The 20526-nt window shown below is 37.5% G+C and overlaps 1 protein-coding gene across 5 annotated transcripts in view; it reads left to right on the top strand.

Annotated features, from left to right (window-relative positions):
* AFTPH (aftiphilin) overlaps positions 1-20526 on the top strand; it is a 71508-nt gene that overhangs the window by 40769 nt on the left and 10213 nt on the right. For 2 of the 5 annotated variants that reach the window (XM_062209534.1, XM_062209531.1), the window contains 5 exons: positions 4193-4344; positions 7136-7262; positions 8473-8529; positions 11889-12011; positions 16959-17019. In XM_062209534.1, the coding sequence (XP_062065518.1) occupies positions 4193-4344; positions 7136-7262; positions 8473-8529; positions 11889-12011; positions 16959-17019 (520 nt within the window). Of the gene's footprint in view, positions 1-4192; positions 4345-7135; positions 7263-8472; positions 8530-11888; positions 12012-16958; positions 17020-18511; positions 18596-20526 lie in introns of all 5 variants that reach the window. The other 3 variants (XM_062209535.1, XM_062209536.1, XM_062209537.1) reach the window with 2 other exon arrangements.

Here is a 20526-nt window from a genome sequence, read left to right on the forward strand (position 1 = left end):
CCTACAGTATTAACTAAAAATGAACTGCTTTTTTTTTTATCTAGTACACATTGATTTAGTTATCATTCCTCTACTAACCGTGTACAGGAACACAGATACTGGAAATTCAGAGGTTAAGGCATAATGCTTGCCCTCAAATTGTCTGTAGTTTTTAGAAATTGGTCTTGGAGCTGCTTTGATGTCAAAATAATAGTTAAGAGCACCTACTTTGAAGCTGTATGTCCTGAAATCTAGCCTGCCTACATAATATTCATGTGCAAATTAACCTAACCTCTCTGCTCTATTTTTCTGATCCATAAAATGGAGATAATATTATTGTTATTACTTACATATGGACCTTATGAGACTTAAATGAACTAATACTTATAAGCCAATTAGAATAATACCTGGCACATGATAAGCACTAAACAAAAAACTGATACAGTGTACCACATTCTACCTTTGCATCTTTAAAATTTTTTTATCCATTTGAAGGAGTTAGAGAGAGAGGGCTAGACAGAGAGAAATCCTCCATCTTCATTTTCTGGTTTATTCCCCAAATGGGCACAACGACTGGGGTTGGGCCAGGCCAAAACCAGGAGCTTCTTCTGGGTCTCCCACGTAGGTAGTAGGGGCCCAATCACTTGGGCCATCTTCTGTTGCTTTCTCAGGCCATTAGCAGGGAGCTGGATCAGAAGTGGAGCAGCTGAGACATGAACCAGTGCCCATATGGGATGCTAAATCTTTAATTAAAAAAAAAAAACAAATTGGGCAGTGTCCCCATTTATTCAAAAACCAGGAGTAGATTTCCCATTAGGTCTGTGTGAGTTCATATCAACAGGGTAATATAAACAGTTCCTTTTTGATCAAAAATATTAGAACATGTCCAAGTATAATATTTTTATTGGCTCTAGTTTTGGTGAAATGGTGAATTTCATTGTTTACTTAATTTAACACTATTGCATATATTAAATTGCTCTTTTTTTGAAATTTTAGTATCTAATTGTAATCTTTCAGGAATTTTTTTTTTTTTTAAAGAAATCTCAGGTCTCAAGAGAAATTATTCTTGTGGAAGATTATTTAAGTTCCCTTTTTCTGAGAATTTTATTAGTTACATTCTTGTACCTGTTATAAATTACTTGGACTATGTTTCATCACACTTTTAAACTTTTTTGTTGTATTTCTTAAACACACTTAATGTGCTTTTTGTTTCATAATGCAACCGAGATTTAAGTCACAAATGCCAGTACCCAAAACTTAAAATATATAAGGCACAGCATTAGCAGATTCCACTTAAATGAGAGGCTCCTAAAAATAGTAACTTGGAAACTAGGTTTATTCCGAACTCATCAGAAGATCTTGGGGAGGATGCAAAAATACTTGGATTATTTAATTTCCTGTTGAGTCATAACATGATAGAAATTGATAGACTGAGACAGATGTTTTCATAATGATTTAGAATGCTAAATAGTGGTAGAACAGCCTTAGTGACCTTTGAGTCTCTCTCTTTTTTTTAATTTATTTATTTGAAAATCAGAGTTACGCAGAGAAAGAAGAGGCAGAGAGAGGTCTTCCATCCGCTGGTTCAATCCCCAGTTGGCCTCAGCGGCTGGAGCTGCACTGATCCAAAGCCAGGAGCCAGGAGCTTCTTCCTGGTCTCCAATGAGGGTACAGGGACCCAAGAACTTGGGCTGTCTTCTGCTTTCCCAGGCCATAGCAGAGAGCTAGATTGGAAGTGGAGCAGCCAGGACTCATATGGTGCTCATATGGAATGCCAGCACTGTAGGCGGCAGCTTTACCCACTATGCCACAGTGCAGGCCCCTGAGCTTGGTTTTGATAATTATTGGATCTCCTTGCAGGCCACTGTGTCTATATGTATCATCTCTTTAATACTAATAATGACAAAAGCTGCTACCTCTGACACACACTAAGTGCCACATTTAATCCTCTAATTGGTCATTTACCTTATGAGTTAGCCTTTGATATCTATAATTTATAAATGCAGAAACTAAGTCTTAGCTCCTGGGCTCCTGGGTCTGTAGCCCTCTCTTGAGGTGTTTTAATTATATCAGCCATTTATTTATTGGAATTAACTAGTAGTAAATGAAATTTGGCATTATTTATTGCCATAAACAAAATAGTAGTGAGAAGCTGCTTTTATCAGATGCCTTTAGTATCAAACTGATCTTATGGGTAGTTAGATATGCTTTTAAAAGTAAGATGTCAGAACAAATTTAAATGTGTTAAAAAATCTTTGGTAATTCTATTATTTCCTTTCTTGCTGAATTGTTGAGTTCCTTCCTTGTGATGGGTGTTGCTGTTAGTGGGTGCTGGAAAACTATGGCCCATGGGACAAATCTGTTGTGCTGCCTGTTTTTCTAATAAAGTTTCATTGGAACACAACTACAAAGCCTAAAATGTTTACTATCAGCTATATCTAGAAGATTGCTGACCCATGCTCTCTACCTTATTCAACAAAATATTTGAAGCAATCAGATTTTATATCTAATCCTAAAATACATGAATCTGTCTTTTAAAAGTTTCCTGTAATTTATATCCTTTTGGCAGAGGAAGTAAAAATTGGGTCACTAGGTTACTACTACTTTTCCTCAAGTGCATTTCACTCATTTGAGCATCTGTTGTTCATTGGTGACCCTGAGTCCTGGCAGGTAGTTATGTGTAATAATGTCCAAATGAATGCAAATGTTTTAGGGTCATTTTTTTCCTGTGACCACCAGTTTTTTCCATTCCATTTGAACAATAACAAAGAGTACATATTTGATTTTGTTCACCTTCCCTGCCCAGGAGGAGCCAACAGTCATCATGTTTCCAATTAGTCGGTTATCTGATCCCTTTAAAAGTAGTGTCTGCCCTCTGTTGAAGCAAGTAAGTGTTGGGTCCCCTTGACACACTCAGGTCTCACATGCCTTGGGATCTGGGATCTGCCCCTTGCTTTAGGGCTCATTATTGATAGTGAGCGCCTTTTCCCATCTCACACACGTGGATATAATGAACATGTCAGAATGACTGTAGAGTTGGCAGAAGAGTGTCCTGAGACTAATTATGCAGTGTTAAGCTTTGGGCCCAATAGAGCTTCCAGGAGAAAGACTTGTGGTTTGGAAAACATGTTCATGAAAATTTTTGTTTTTATTTTCCTGCTTTTTCAGTACATGGTACAACAAAACTAGTGTTGACTTGTTTCTATTAATTGGCAGGAAGTACCACCCTGATGTGGCATTTTTCTTCTACTTTGGTTAGTACACTTAATTTTAAAACAGGCTTTAACTTATTAGCAGGTTTTTTTAATTCCTTGATATTTAAACAGTAAATGGATATTAGTTGGATGCTATCTTACATATATTAGAAATATAGTTGAGAAAATGGGAATAAATGTTATTATAGGTTGCATGTATATAATAAATCTAATGGTGTCTGAAAGTAACAGGTAAGGTAATCTAAGTCCAACAAATTTTAATTAATGAAAATACTTTAAAATGCCAAAAAATGTATCTGACCATTCTTAGTGAAAATCCTCTAGGCAATATGTAGCTTTATTTGAGGGAAAGTAGTGTTCTATTCAACAATATACATATTCGTGCAACAAAACAGAAGGAATTTCTAAAAGATAACAAAATAAGTGAGCTGTTGAATTTCTTAGTAAAAACTGAAACATTCTTTCTTATATTAGTGTATACTGTTAGCAGCAAGGGTTTATATCCAAGAGAAAGGTTCTGTTCAGCCATAGTAGTATAATTCTTTTCACAAGCATCCTAAATCTAAAGCACATTGATGAATGGTAATAAAAACATCTTAGTGTCATGGAAAGAATATGAGGCTGTTTTTTTTTTTTATTTTGATTTTGCTTTGGGAAGATTATTCAAACTTTGAGATTAGTTTCTCACTGTACAATTCAGTAATAATTTCTTCTTCATAAATTTTGTAATGAACTAAGTAAAATGATGTGTCTAATGTACCAGTGTGGTGCTTGGTGTGTAGCTGCATGTAACTGTTACCTATGTATCGGCACCATGATGATTTAATCATTTCGAGTGATTGTGCCATGAGTAGTTATGTTCCTTGTACTTACTGTTTTCTGAACGGTAGTTTCCCTCCCTCTCTGTCATTAATAGTGTGTTTTAAATACAAAACTATTACATTTTTAAAATCAGAGAACTGAAAATAAACTTTTGGTGGGGGGATGTTTTGATGCAGACAGCTTTACTAAACCGCCTGGAGCGAATTTTCGAAGCCTGTTTTCCCTCCATATTTGTCCCTGATGCTGAGGAGGAAGTTATTTCCCTGAAGCACTTGCTGGAAACAAGCACCCTGCTAGGAAAAACGAGAGAGGCCTTAGCTGAAAGTGGGTAAGTAGTAGACAGCTTTTAGATAACAGGTGTTTTGTTAGTTTCAACAAATCTAATTTAAAAGGTTACCTAAAACATTATTGCCTTAAGGCTTAATGATGTTGTGCTAAAAGACTAACAATGAAAAAATGTCCTGCTTCTCCACTTCTTAGCTATTTGACTATTTCTAAGTTGCCATTCTAAATCTGTCAATGTTGAATATTATCTTTTGTCTTTCTAGTATGATGGGTGAGAATTTAGATTTTACCCCTGCTATTTTACTCTCTGTTTTTCCAGTACACTTACATCATAGTTTTTGGTTACTTATTTAGTATTTTCATTTTTATAATGTAATTATAGTATTATCATGTAAATATTGTTCACTGCTAAGCCACTGTTACCTTTATAGTACAACTTTCTCCTGGACTTAATGGTTACTCTGTTTTGTTTTCTGCATTTCTCTCTACCCTCCAACAGCCTGTCAGTACAATTTTAGGGGCCTGTGTTGTGGCACAGGGGTTACACCACTGCTTGCAATGCCAGCATCCCATATCAGAGCATCAGTTCCAGTCCCAGCTATTCTGCTTTCTGTCCAGCTTCCTGCTAAAGCATCTGGGAGAGCGGCAGATGATGGCTCAAGTACTTGGGTCCCTTCCACCCATGTGGAAGCAAGAGTGGCTTTCGTGGCTCTTGGCTTCAAACTAGCCCAGACCTGGCTGTTGCAGCCATATGGGGAGTAAACCAACAGGTTGAAGGGCTCTTTCTATCTCTCCCTCTTCCTTTGTTGCTCTGCATTTTAGATAGATAGGTAGATATAGATCGATCAATCTTTTTTTAAGAAAAACAATTTTATTGTTTACATTTTCCCCCCAGAGCAACCCTCCCACACACACACTGTCCTATTTCCACCTAGAATGGTTTCATTCTAAGCTCCTTATATGTGTGTTGTCTTGGGATTTCCTTTCACTTAAATTCCATTTTTTGTAGTACATCTTATTACCCTCCTGAAGAAAAAAAAATGTGGAAGATAATTTTATTTTATTCCACTCTTGCATTAAATTTGTAGCTGCATTCAGTCTGGAGAAATCGGTTCTATTTTATTAGACATTTCCCTTGTCCTGTTCCTTGGCTAGTACCTTCTCTCCATTCTCTCTGTTTTCTTCTTCTGGAACTCTTATAAATTATTGGATGTTAGCAGTTCCAGATTGATTTTGTAATTTTCATTTCCAAGTTATTATCCTTGGGTTATTCTTTTTCATTTTATCACTCACTAACTCTGGAAGCTTTCTCTGTCGTCAAGTCTCTCCTTCCATTGAGCTAGGTCAGTTACTCCTTCATTCCTCCTTGTGATGTCTGTATTTATGGTATAGGGTTTGAAGTGTCTCTTGACTTCATTCACGGTAGAGATTCTGTTTTTGTTCTTTACGAGGCTTTTGTTTCGGGGTGATTTCTATGAAGATAAAGGAACAAAAATTTTATATTTTTTGCTGTCTTTAAACTGTGTTTTTTTTTTTTTTAATGTGCTAGTTATAGATGGTTAATACTTTTAGGCCCAGTAATTTCTCTTCAAGAGATTGATTCTAAGGGAATAATATAGTTGTATAACAACGTACATCATAAAATACAGGAAGATATTCATTGCCTCACTAGTAATAGGAGCCAAACAGTAAAATGGCTTTAGACCTGTAGGATTATAGCTAAGCAAATGATAGTGTATCAATCTAGTAGAACATTACACAGCCATTGAAGAAAATGTGGGAGTCCTCCCACCCCAGTCCACATACCTTCATACTGAACCTTCTGTATACTATGTTTTTTCTTATATGTGTATACCAGTGATAAGTTTGATTTTAAACTTAAGCACAGTAAGAGATTAGGAAAAAAAACAGTAAAATAGAATAATAAGCTACATCAGTGTTGTAGCTCTCTCAAAATATCTTATTATACAGTACTTACCCTTCTTTTCCTTGTGATGTTATGATACATTGCCTATCTGGTGAGATGAAGTGAACAGTCAGAACAGTGTGCAGTTTAAAGCTGATGAATTATTTCAATTTTCTATTTAATATTTTTTGGACCACAATTGACCACAAGTAACTGAAGCTGCAGAAAACAAACTTTGGGGCCATGTGTAGACTAGGAAATGCTTAAAATCTGAAAAAAATACAAAATTTGATATATGCTTTAATTGGAACTGTGTGTGTGGATCAGAACACAAGAAGAAAACACAGATATGGAATAACTATTTTTTTTTTTTTTGAAATGCATAGAGACAGAGCAAGGTCTTGCATCCACTGGTTCACTTCCCAAATATCAACAGTTGGGGCAGGGCCAAGCCAAAACCATTAGCCCAGAACACAATCCAGGTCTCTCACATGGATGGCAGGGACCCAAGTACTGAGCCATCAACTGCTGTCTTCTAGGGTGTGCATTACCAGAAAACTGGATTGAACACACAGAAACCAGAATCCAAACCAGGCATGCTGTTATGGGATGTGGGCATCCCAAAAAGTGACTAGTGCTGCACCAAAACACTTGCCCCTAAATAGCTATATCAAAGTAGAATGCTGAGTGATTTGCCCTTTTTTTTTTTGTTTTTTATAATAATCACACATGAGCTAAATGTATGCTTGATTATTGCCATTTGATGTGTACTTTTCTGATGACTAAGTATTGCTTGTATTCAAATAATAACTGTTTATTCATGTTAGACACAAGATTAAGTGGAATTTATGAAATGTTGTAGTCATATTCAAAGTGAAAGCTATTGAGTAACCTATAATGTTGGTGGTTTCATCATGGCCCTCTGCAGAGAACTGCTGGATGTATGGACTGAGCTACAGGACATCCATGATGCGCATGGCTTGAGATATCAGTGGGGTGGCTCCCACAGCAACAAGAAGCTTTTGTGCTCCTTGGGAATAGATACCCGAAACATTGTGAGTTTGTTAGACCTTTAAAACCCCTTAATCAACTTTTGCATGTTTTTAAATTCTGCTAACTTTTCTTCAGCCTGTGTTAAGCAGTTCCTCAGAAAAACAAATATTGGTCCACTTAAATTTCATTTATTTTGAACATTTTGAGTTTTAAAATTTTTACTTATGAGAAAGAGGGTGCTTCACATGCTCATTCACTCCCTAAATGCCCACAGTGGCCAGGGGCTAATCCTGGAGCCAGAAACTCAATTCAGGTCTCACACGTGAGTGGCAGGAACCCAACTGTTTGAGCCACCACTGCTGCCTCCTCAGGTGTGCACTAACAACAAGCTGGAATCGAGCCAGAGCCAATGTAGGGCATAGGCACTCTGATGTGGGACTCCAGTGTTCTAACTGGCCATGTAACCACTAGGCCACATGCCCAACCTGTGCTTTTATATTTTTTTAAGATTATATACTAACTTGACAGAGTTACAGAGATAGAGAGATTATCCATTTGTTGGTTCATTTCCCAAATGGCCACAATGGCCAGCACTGGGCCAGGAGCTTCATCCGAGTCTCCCATGTGGGTGTCAGGGACCCAAACACTTGGGCCATCTTCTGCTGCTTTTCCCAGGCCATTAGCAGGGAGCTAGATGGGAAGTGAAGCAGCTGGGACACGAACTGGCACCCATATGGGATGCTAGCATTGCCGTTGGCTACTTGACCTTGTTATACCACAACGCTGGCCCTGCATGCTTGTAATCCAGAATTTTAGAAAAAAAAAAAAATCCATATTTTTATAAAAAGTTGTATTTTTTCCTTAAATATAAGATAAAAGAAAACTGGACTAGGAGATAAAAAAAATTTAACCCGATATGGGTAACTTACCAGTTTGCTCAAATTAACCTTCACATCAGGGCTGGCGCTGTGGCATAGCCGGTAAAGCCGCCACCTGCAGTGCCGGCATCCCATGTGGGCACCAGTTTATGTCCTGGCTGCTCCACTTCCGATCCAGCCCTCTGCTATGGCCTAGGAAAGCAATTGGGGAGTGAACCAGAGGATGGAAGACCTCTTTCTGTCTGCCTCTCCTTCTCTCTCTGTGTAACTCTGACTTTAAAATAAATAAATATCCTTTACAGTATTTGTAGTAAGCATTGTAATCATATTTTGAACATATTATATTACAGATCTTTGTCTAAATATATGTTCTTTCTTTCTGACATGTGTGTAGCTCTTCACAGGCAATAAGAAGCAGCCTGTTATAGTGCCCATGTATGCAGCAGGACTGGTAAGTATAGCAATGTCTCTACGTATATTTTATTACTGCATTTACTCTATAAAATCATCTTAAAGAACATAATAGAGGCCTTATTAAGAGGCATTTAGTAGGAAAATTAATGATATAGATTTTTGATCTCACAAATCCCTTCAAATCTTGATCCCAGGACATTTTTCTATTAATCATAGATACTTGAAAATTATTTTTATCCTAGTAATATTAGCACATACAACTCTGCAAAATGTACATTTGGAGACTTTTTTCCATTTTCCTTTTCTAAACATGCTTTTAAAAAAAAGCTGGGTATGACATCTGACCTCACTGTTAACACACTTGCATCTCATATTGAAGTCCAGTGCCCTGTTAAATTGCAGAACCCAGCTTCCTTCTAATGCAGACCCTGGGAGACAGTACTGATGCCTCATGTAGTTGGGAGACCTGTATTGCATTCCCAATTCCTGGCTCCCGGCCTGGAGGCTGTTGTGAGCATTTAGGGAGTGAACCATCACATGGCAGCACTCCCTCTGTGCTTTTCTGTTTCTCATATGAAATGTAAAAAGACGGTGGGGTGGATGTTGTGGCACAGCACGTTAAGCCTCTGCTTGGGATGCCTGCATCCTATATTGGAGTGCCCAGAATAGAGTACCAAGTGACTTGGGCTGCTGCCACTCATGTGGGAAACCTGGATGGAGTTCTAGGTTCCTGGCCCAGCCCCGGCTGTTTGCAGACATTTGGGAAATGAAGCAGTAGTTGAAAGATCATTGGCTCTCCCTTTCTGACTTTCACTCTGTCTTTCAAATATAAATGTTGGGGGGAAAAGGGAAGAAGCTGAATGGTCTGAAGGTAATGAAGTATTGAGGCTATGGATATAGAAAAGCTTGGAAGTACCAAATTATAATAAATTAAAATGGACCGGCGCCCTAGGTTGACCCACAGTTTTTCTAGTAATGTTTTTTAAATGTGTTGGATTTTGTTTTTTCAGATATGCCAGGTAGTTCCAGAAAACTGAGGCGCTTTCATTCTGTTCCTTATCAAGACTCAGTCCTGTTTTAAAGTTTGATGTGTGTGTTTTTGCTGTGTCTTTGAGTTGTTGGTGAATAAAAAGTCATCTCTGTTAAACCAGTTTAAAATGAAAATTTAAAAATATCTATTTATAAATTAAAAATAACCAAGGAGCCCTTGGTCTAGAATTTAAATTATACAATCTATTATATGCATGTGAAAGTGAATTTGCTGTGGTACGTGACCTTTTATCTACCAACTTTTTCCACAAATAAGCACTAATTATTGATAGTGAATTGAAATATTTTATGTTTGCAGTTTTATTTTGTGGAATTTTTTGTGCCCGTTTTTGTTTTAATCAGTTTCTACACCTTTTTGAGTGGTTAAGCTGTATTTTAAAAACCTTGATTCTTGCACTCTTTTCTGTTGTTTTGGTAAAAACCATCCAGGACATTACCTTAGCTTTTTGGTTGTTTAAATTTCAATTTTTTTTTTTTTTTAAATAGCATACCAGAGGTTACGGTGTTGGTGTTGTTAAGTTCTTAGTAGGAATGGGGTATTTTCATGGGTCAGCTCTTTGATTCCACATACTGGGGCAGCGACCTACTTAATGCTTATACGTAGCTTCAGCACATTGGCCAGTGCTTTGAGGCTTGTGAGGAGTTAGAAAAATAAAGCACGTGTTTTCACCACTATCTTGACTAGAACTTTTCCATATAGTTTCAGTGTTTTTATGATGTCTTAATACCAGAGTTTATTTAGTGGATCTAAGTTTTCTTTCCACCTTCATCTCTAATGTCTTTCACTTGAAAATTCATTTTTAACATAAAATTTTAATTATACCTGAAGTTTTTCCTTGGTACGTTACCCTGTGAGATGCTCACTAATCTCTTGATCTCATGGGGTGGTGCAATCCTTTAAGTCACTGGTTCTCAGACTTGAGTGTGTGGAAATGGCAGTTGCTGGCCACTACTCTGACAAGTTCTAGGTCATGCAGAAAGAACCACTGGTTTAAGATGATAGCACAAATTGGAACACTTCACTAAGACTAGTCGTAGTTTGCCAAAGTACACAGTACAGATCCTGTATAATACATATGGTATTGAGTTAGATCATGAATTTATTTTCATCTTTCTAGCTTTACTGTTTTTATGATTAAAGCCTTTGATGTGCATCTGTAAGTTGCTTTTATTAACTTATGGGGTGGGGGGGGAAGCAGTCTCCTGAAAGTTCATGTTTAGAAATTTATAGATTTTGACATTACTGACTTGGTAGTTTTGATTTTTTTCCCCCCAGTTAAGGGTAGTCTTTGTCTGGAGTATAACCTTTAACTGATTAAAAAAAAATACTTGATAAGCTCTTGAATTTTTAAGATTTAGTTGACAAGCAGATTAACAGGGAAAGGTCTCCCATTTACTGGTTCACTCCTCAAATGGCAGAAACAGTCATGGCTGCCTCAAGCCAAAGCCAGGAGCCTATAACTCCATCCAATTCTCCCACATAGGTTGCAGGGGCCCAAGCACTTGGGCCGTCCTCCACTGCCTTCCCAGGCACATGAGCAGGGAGCTGGAACAGAAATAGAGCAGCTGGGAGTATAACTGGCGCTCCAGTATAGGATGCCGATTTCTCAAGCAGCAGCTTAACCCACCAAGCTGCAACACTGGCCCTAAGAATTTTAAAATAGTAAAAGGTTGATTTTCTTCCAGGCCATTAGCCTGAATTATTCCTATTTTGTTAAGTGTTGATATAAAAACACAGATGTGTGTGTGCATTTCTGTACCCATCCTGAATATCTTTCTCTTTTTCAAAAAGTGTTACATTTATTGGAAACCTAGTGGAATACGCAAGTTGTTTTCCCTTAAAATGGCTGTCTCTCTGACAGTCCAAAGAACTAAGAGGAAACCTTAAGTGCTGATCAGGACCAACCCTAAATTCACACCTAAGGATATAGAAGTCACAGGATTTTATGGCATGTTTGAGAATCAGCTCTCACTTCCCCAAGTGCCACTACAGCATACAGTGTATTAAGAATGCCCCTTCCTACAGTTTCAGTGTCTTGAGATTCTTGAGGCCTAGATGTGCTAGATTATTGTGTTTTCCCACAACCACATCCTAAATTGTGCTTATACTTTCCTGGGACAGTGATAACTATGCACTTTAAAATGTCCCATTTAAAATACTTTTGGAATCAAAAGACTGTGTTAATCATAGTGCTTTGGTAAACAAAATGCTAATAGTTACTTTTAATCTTTAGTGCCTTCCTTATTCCCTAGTTTTTTCTTTCCTCTTTCTGGTAGATTAACTTTCTTATGAGGTTTATGGGTTGGTCCCTCCCACCCCCAATTAATGGCTAATACCTTTTTCAGGGTATGTTAGAGCCCACCAAGGAACCATTGAAACCACTGTCTGCTGCAGAAAAAATCGCTTCCATTGGCCAGACAACCACCATGTCACCGGAGATGAACACATGTACATCTGATCAGTTCCAGGTAAAATGTGTGTAGATGTGTTTATGCATATATATGCACACACATTTGCACATTTCCCCCTTAAAAGTATCTTAAGAACTAAAAGTTGTTAAGATTTAACTTAATCTGTATTAAAAACAAATAATTTGAGAACTGGGTGATTAGGGATAAGTTTCTAAAACTTCCCAGGCCTTGTTCTTTTGACTTTAGAGAAATATCTGCTTCAAACTTTGTACTATAAAAGTACCTTGCATTTTGACCATTGAATGATCATAAATATTGATACACATCTGGTAAGTGCTAGATGCATTTAAAAAAAGAATGGAAAATACTTTACATTTGTATCAACTCTTTAAGTTTGCCATTGTGTTTTTCCTGAAACTGTGAAATTTTATAAAGCAATACATTAGGTGTGTTTAATGCCTCTAACTGCTCATTGAAGTTGAGATGATGTGACCTTTAGCAAAACATTATATAGATGAGGAAAAAAAAGACAGCTCTTATTTACCTCCTTGGCATAGTTAAGCACAAATTTATTAGTTTAACAAGTTTAATACCAAATTCTTCTTTCTCTTTTTACCTGAGAAAAATAGACCATTTTGATTTGCTAAGATTATTTATTTGAAAGGCAGAATTAGAGGGTGGGGGGAGAGACAGAGAGCCATCTTCCATCCACTGGTTCACTCCCCAAACGGCCAAGGCTGAGCTAGGTCTCCTTTGTGGGTACAGGGGCCCAAGCACTCGGGCCATCTTCCATTGCTTTCCCAGGCATATCAGCAGGGAGCTGGATTAGAAGTGGAACAGCCAGGTCTCAAACCAGCACCCTATGGGATGCTGGCGTCACAGAGGCTTAACCTGCTATGCCACAACATTGGCCCTGTTGCTCAACACCAAAATGTTTGGGAGCCTTCCTTTCCCAAAATTTATGTTCCATTGAACACTAATCTCTGTAAGTGGTCCACTAAAGAAGGATTTCAGAGTCAAGTTAAGGTTGGGAAATGTCATACCCTCCTGTATACCCTTGGAGATTCACAAGACACGCTGAGGACTCTGTAGAGTCCAGCAGTAAAGAATCCTAATTTTAATTCGTTTCTCAACTTTACTTGGTCACAAGAGCTTTTGCTGTAGGAACCATCTGAAGAACATCCTTTAGAAAATATGTAAAGCATAGGCCCTATCAGGTGTATTTTAAGAAACATCTAGGGTTGCTGCCATGCAGCACTGTATTTTCTACTGGGCACAGCATGAACATTACTGTGAAGCCAGCTTATCATGGGCACTGAGCCTCCTTGATGGTTGGCAGCAGACAAGGTGGTGTGGACAAAATGTTTCAGGAGGTAAAATTTGTATAATTATGTTCCTTTTGTTTTCCTGATATAATCCTCTGATACCAAGTACTCTCTTAAGCCTGCTTTATCTATGCCAGTTCCAAAATTACCTCTCCCATGGCGCATTTGCACCTTTTCCTCAATCAACATTCTTAGTCCTAGAGTGTTTGGAGTAGCTACTAAGTACATTTACTGAAAACAGAGCTTATTGAGACCATTTGTTGCTATGTTCTTCCTCTTTCTCCTCCATCCAGCTATTTCCAGATCTTACAACCCTATAAATTTGTTATCAGTTAGCTTTTGCCTGTCACTTTTTCCCCTAGTTGATTTGATCTTATTATATACAGTCATGTTTTGCTTGACAAATGGGAAGAGTTCTGAGATTTCAACATTGTGCAAACTTCATATAGTACATGTGAAGATGGCTGCTATGCCAGAGGGCCATCTATTCTTATAGGATACTCACATATATGCAGTCTCTTGTCCAGCATGTGATTAGTGCCTTGTAGTTATATGTAGTTTATCCTCTTTCTTACTTGATTATGGGCTTAAGAGTTTCCGGTTGACCTAATAAAAAATGTGTTATTTTCAAATTTTGTGCTAAGATGCCTGACATCCATCTTGGAACCGTATCATCCCAGAGAGAGGGAGAGATAGAGAAGTCTTCCATCTACTGGCTCTACACAGATGGGCGCAACGGCTGGAGTTGGCCTGATCCGAAGCCAGGAGCTTCTTCCAGGTCTCCCACATGGGATGCTGGCACCACAGGCAGAGGCCTAGCCCACTCTGCCACAGCGGCAGCCCCTGATCTTGTTTAAAATAAAACAGCCACAACCTTTAGTGCTAGATGCTTAGTAAATTGTATTAGCAAAGACCTGTTCAAGCACTTTTTTACACCGCAGCCCCCCCTCCCGCTACCCCCCCCCCCCCGCCCCGGAAAAATATACCTTGGACATCATTAGTAGTAACTTCTTGAACAGTTTCCTTAATGACTGCATGCTTTCCTTCAACCCCAGTTTTGGTGCTTCATCCAAACTGGCTTGTGCTCATCAGTCTTGTAACCATTGCATCTCTTATTAAAGACTTCAATAACGTAATAATGGTATGTTTTCTTCTAAGACATTTTTACCTGAAAAGACAGCTTAAGGACAGAAAATAATGAAACTTAAAAAAAAGTCAACTGAAGTGCCACACTGAGTTCCCCTCTTAGAAAGCTCAGTGCTTTAACTGTACATTTTTCACTGCCGAATATAGTCAACTCTGATTAGCAGTTATCAAACTAGCCAACACTACCAACTTTCTCAGGCTACTTGATGTCTTACTTGTGGAACAATCTTAGAGCTAGAAGGAAAAATGATTATCTAGTACTGTGCTTCTTTTTACAAAAAAGGAAACATCCTTGGAAAGGCTGAGTGATTTACCCAAAATTATATATGAGTAGGAGAGCTAGGACTAGAATCCAGGTATTTAAAGTGTTTTCTCTGAGTTGTCATATCATTAGCCCTTTTGCTTTAAGGATTTTCTTTTCTTTCTTTTTTGTTCTTTATGTTTTGCATTTCCAGTTGTGTTTAGCACTTCATTATTACTATTTGGCTTTGTCTTCAAAATGCCATACTCCTGCATGAAAAGCTAAAATTCCAGCAAATCACTTCAGTGTTTGAGCACCTTGCTACTTGACATCATTTAGATAAAGTGTATTAATGAAAGAGGTTGTTCATTTACCCAGAAATTCTGTTACTGCATAAACTTAGCTTTTCTCCATCCATTCATTGTTGAATATGACGAAGTATCGCTGCTGGAATGCTTAGAGCTTTTTTTTTTTTTTTTTTTTTTTTTTGACAGGCAGAGTGGACAGTGAGAGAGAGACAGAGAGAAAGGTCTTCCTTTGCTGTTGGTTCACCCTCCAATGGCCGCTGCGGCCGGCGCACCGCGCTGATCCGATGGCAGGAGCCAGGTGCTTCTCCTGGTCTCCCATGGGGTGCAGGGCCCAAGCACTTGGGCCATCCTCCTCTGCACTCCCTGGCCACAGCAGAGAGCTGGCCTGGAAGAGGGGCAACCGGGACAGGATCAGTGCCCCGACCGGGACTAGAACCCGGTGTGCCGGCGCCGCAAGGTGGAGGATTAGCCTAGCGAGCCGCGGCACCGGCCAGAGCTTTTTGTTTTTCAGATTAACTGAAGAAAATCTTTGCTAAGTTTTCTGTTAGTTTTGTAGTTAATGTACAAAGTAGATTTTCACCAGCAATATTTTTTTTTAATTTGTATTTGAAATAAGCATAGATAGTGCATAGTCGTCTCTTATACCCTTAACCAGTTTCCTCTGCATTTGCATGTGACATAGTATAATCTGAAAACCAGGAATATGACACTGATATAACGTGTGTGTATAGTTCACTATCATTTTGTCCCGTAGGTAGTTTCATGTAACCAACATTAACACCACAGGGAGCTCCCTTTATAGTCCCACTTCCCGACCGCAACCTTCCCTTATCCCTGACCGCCATTGATGTTAGCGTTTTACTTGGTTTATACCTCCCACCCTCAACCACCAGTTTACACCTGAGATTTAGAAACTAAATACTTGTGTTACTTCATCTATCATTGCTGTCCCAGTTATCAAGGCAGATGTTTTATATAATGGGATTAGATTTCCATGTTCTTCTCCTAGAAGGAACAGTGTCTTTACCTCCAAGAAAAAACAAAACAAAAAACCCTCGTGAACAAGATTTTACTAGTGCCTGTCTTACACTAAAGCATAGTGATAAGCAATACAAAGAAAAAAATGACACATTGGTATTAAAAGTGTACAACAGGTCATTTCAGTAAGTTATGTCAACTAGAACCCCTAAACAGTTTAGATAAATTAGTTTTCTAAGACTATTCTTAAAGTACATACTCAAATATTTTTGTATTGTATCCCATCTTATATTTACTGTTTGCTTTATCTTTATATTTGGCAGTAGTGAAATTTAAAGCCTAGAATAGACAAGTCAGTTTTGAATATCCTTTATATTGTTTTAAAAATTGATTGAAATCAACAATGTAGGCGCCATTTAATAGGCTCAGAATTTGGAAAATTATACAGAATGAGAAATCTTAGAACTTCTCATTTTATGTATGACAACCAGCTGAACTAACTGAACTATACAAGGTCATACAACTAGTTATTTAGTATTGTCTTGAATAACCTAGATCTCTCTTTGAACATGGGACCCTTCTTAATTACATTTTTATCTGTTAAATTGTAAATGGCTAGTCCTTTAAAATAAATTTAATCCCTCTTTAGCAAAAAGTCAATGTTTTAAAATATTTCATTTTTACTGGAATCAAGCCAGCAGTTGATATATAAGTCATGGTTTGAGAGTAGATCAAGATCTTAATACGTATTCAGTCCATGCATTTGTTTGAAAATATAAAGGAATTATATTTTTTTTAAATGTCAATAAACTATGCTGTTTTGTAAATTTGCAATTTCAGTTTGTGTTAATATTTGCAGGTGAAACTTCTGAAATTGTGAATTATCCCAGTTTTGTCTTTAGGTACTTGTTGCCTAATGGTCTTGTATAATAGTTTTCTTTTAAGCAGTCTTTACATTGCTACAACCTGTACTGATTAATTTTGATTTTTTGGTTTTCAACTCTAGGAGTCTCTACCACCCGTCCAGTTTGACTGGAGTAGCAGTGGCCTTACTAACCCTTTAGATGGTACGTCTCTCCGTAGAGCCTCTAGCACCAGAGCTAGAGTTAAGAAAGCTACCAAGTTCAGACAAACTTCTCTCTGCTGATTTCTTTTTCTTTTTTTGTTTGAACATAACTTCCTACTCTTACCTTTGGAAATTCAGGCTTTCTTTCTGAATAGCAATGCTCAAGAAACCAGCCGTTACTATCATTATTAATGTCCAGAGACAGGTAGTGGTATCTAGGTAAAGTTTTGGTTTATCTTAAGCTGATTTTTGACTTATTTTTGACAAATATCTGGGTAGTTTAAATGATATTTTAGCTAGGACCAGTTTACTTGAATTTTTTCCTGTAAGTTTAATTTTTGGAATTTTCTTGGATGCAGAGTCTTATGGCTAGAGGCTGCTTCAAAGCACAATTATTTAGCCAAAAACAATGTGCAGATAGATCCCTATGTACTGACCTAAAATATTGTATAGCATAACTTACATGCAAATGGAGAAATCATTTTCTTGATGTTTTTCTAAAACGATCTCCAAATGCTAGTAGGCAGTTCTAGAAATAACCGATTTTACTTAATGGCTTTAAGAGAAAATCCTGAAAAAGAATTAACATTCTAGTAACTTGGGGGGTCTTTAATACTAGTTTCTAGTGTTGACATCAAGAGTTTTAAATAGACCCTGAGACGATTGCTCTCACTCCTTGTGCTTAAGTTGTTTGAGCCATTGTCTAAAATACATGTCATAGTCTAAATGCAGTTGTTACTGCCATGGTCTGAAACCCTCTGTCAGCTTTGCCTTATAGTAGAGGTACTGGGGTACACGGAAAGCATCTGTTTGAAAAACTATGCTGAAGGAAAGCCTGGATGCACCTTTTGCTGTTGTCTGGTGTCTTTAGTCAAATCATCTTGTTTTGATTAACAGTTTCTTTAAAAAATGTATACTTTTTCTGATTACTGTTTCAGAGTTAAAGGGGAACAGTACAGCTTGAGGTTGCACATCAGGGTAGGGCAGTTATGACATTCCTTATGTTTTAAACTAAGCTGACGTATTGGTGCGTGTCCTGAAACTGACAACTTTGTTGTTTTAAGAAAAAAAAGTCATTAGAAAGCAACATTACTAACATGAAAGATTGATTTGGGCATGTACAGTGATTGAATGTTGGGTTGATTAAAGTATTGTTTCCCTTTAACGGGTATACTTTCCCTCTGGTCTTTCTGATAGCGTTTCCAGTTTTGATCGAAAGAACTGAACTAACGAAAACCTTACTAAGTGTTATATTCTTTACGTTGTACATGAGAATATGTACATTGAATTAAATTGTTACTTTAGAAATGTCCTTAGTAATGAAAAACTAATACTGTACACATTGTTTTAATGTTGATTTTTAAAATGTGTAATGACTACTAATTATAACCTGCATGTTCAAGTGTGTGTCTTACCCCTTTTTACACATCACCCCTCCTCCCCTGGCTTACCTTCTGTGTGGCTGCCTACCAACACGGTCACTGAATTTCAAGCTAGTGGAGGTTCCACTCTTCTGAACCTTGATTTCTTTGGGCCCGTGGATGACAGTAGCTCTAGCAGCAGCACCACAATCCCAGGTCAGCCAAGTGTTAAAACCACAATTCTAGTGGATTTACTAAAAGCATGACCACATCACTTGACTTTCCTATAAACAAGGAAACCAGTAGATTGCATTCTCTCTGTCTTTTTAATACATTTCTTTTATCTCTTATTTTCTAGTATTGGACTTCAACAAATGTTTTAAGAAAAACTTGAAGTGTAATATTCAAAGCTGAAAGTAGTTTTTAGGAATAAAAACAGCCCTAATGTCATTAGACAGTAAACACAGGGTTTCCATGCCCCACCCCTAGTGGAAAATGTGAGATTTTATATGCTCATTTTTAAAGGTATATTCTATAAAGCTGTTTGAAAAAGATACAAGTTTAGAGATAAAATATTTTAGTATACAACAATAACTTTACATCGTAGTACCTGTAATAGTATGACATTTACAAGTGCTAGCATTCAATTAATTATTAGTGCTGCTGAATATTAGGTTCCAAAATACTGGAGTCCAGCACATAGTCTCACATAGAACTATTACTGTTTTTATGTAGCTCTTAAGAAGTAAGTATACTGTTTTTGATGGAGGAAAAAAATGTTAACAGAAGTTAATAGAAAATAGTTGCTATGAAATACTAAAAGCTAGAATTTAAACTTACCGGAGTGCCTGTTAAATTAATGTTTAGCCCTGAAAAAGTTCATTGACCAAAGGACTAATGTATTTTGTCACTTTCAAACTGAATAAAAGATTAAAATTATAATGGCATTTTTATGTTTATATTTTATTTAGTATGATTTTAATGAGTCCTTTTCGTCCCCAACTTGTGATCTGGTGATCATACCCCTCGATTGCCAGACACTTGTTGGGGTGTTGTGCAGATGCTGATGCCCAGAATGCAAAGCCAAGATCCCTTTCAGTGCCCACTAGTGGCCAGTTTCACAGCCAGTCTGGTTCCTGAGAATTTGCTGGTTTTGTCCTGTATCACTAGATAACCCTGCTACCCACTTATGAGTGCTCAGGAGCAGTGGTGGGATATGAGAAAGACTAAACAGTCAGCTAAGGGTGAACCCAGGACCCCTGATGCCCTTGTCCGAGATCTGGTTATGGAAACCTGGCCCTTCCACAAAAAGTTCTAAGTCCATTTGGTATACTAAGCCCCTGGGTAGCATTTTCATTGTTTTCAAGATTTAATAAGCATATGAACAAATAATCTGGTTTTGACTTCAAACAGATTTAGAAGTAATTTAAGTAAACAGTAAATATCATTTTGATCCAAGGAATGACCTGGGTGTGCTAATTAGTTGTCTTTCATTTCATGAAATTTAATGTGGGGTGGGGGGAAACCAAAAACTTGTGTGTCACTTTCCTTATCTCTGTATCCCTAAGAATTAATCATCAGATTCCCATTTAAAATTTGCTTTCAGCTTTGTTTTGTCATGGACTAAATAATTTACATGAAGTCGCTGTTTTTCTTCTTGGTGCTTAAAATCCTGGCTTAATTTTTTTACATTTCAAGCTCATTTAAAAACCATCTATAGGAGCACAAATAACCTGGCTATATAAAGAAATACAGAAATGACCTGATAATCAGGCTCAGCTTACCCAGTTACTGCCACAGCAAATGGTTTCAGAAGCTCAGAACTGTAATGGAAGTGACATTAGCATGGTCAAATGCAGTCCTCATTAGTTTGAAACTTTTTAAATATTTTTGTTTATTTTCTTTAATATGCTCTAGCTGCTATGTAAATTTAATTGATAAATTTGCTTTGGCTTCTTTTTATTGCTATGGGTTTTGTTACAACTTATCATCAAGCTACAGGTATCAACACTTTCCTTAGTATTCCATTTCACCACTTGCTTGCACTTTTTCCTGACTTGTTTCTGGGAAAGTCATTTTGTCCTAGCTTGCAGTTATTTTGTGTGTGAGACTTAGGAGGTTGGCATAGAACTTGGTTGGCTAGCTTT

This window comes from Lepus europaeus, chromosome 13 (assembly GCF_033115175.1).
Source record: "Lepus europaeus isolate LE1 chromosome 13, mLepTim1.pri, whole genome shotgun sequence".
Taxonomy (NCBI): domain Eukaryota; kingdom Metazoa; phylum Chordata; class Mammalia; order Lagomorpha; family Leporidae; genus Lepus; species Lepus europaeus.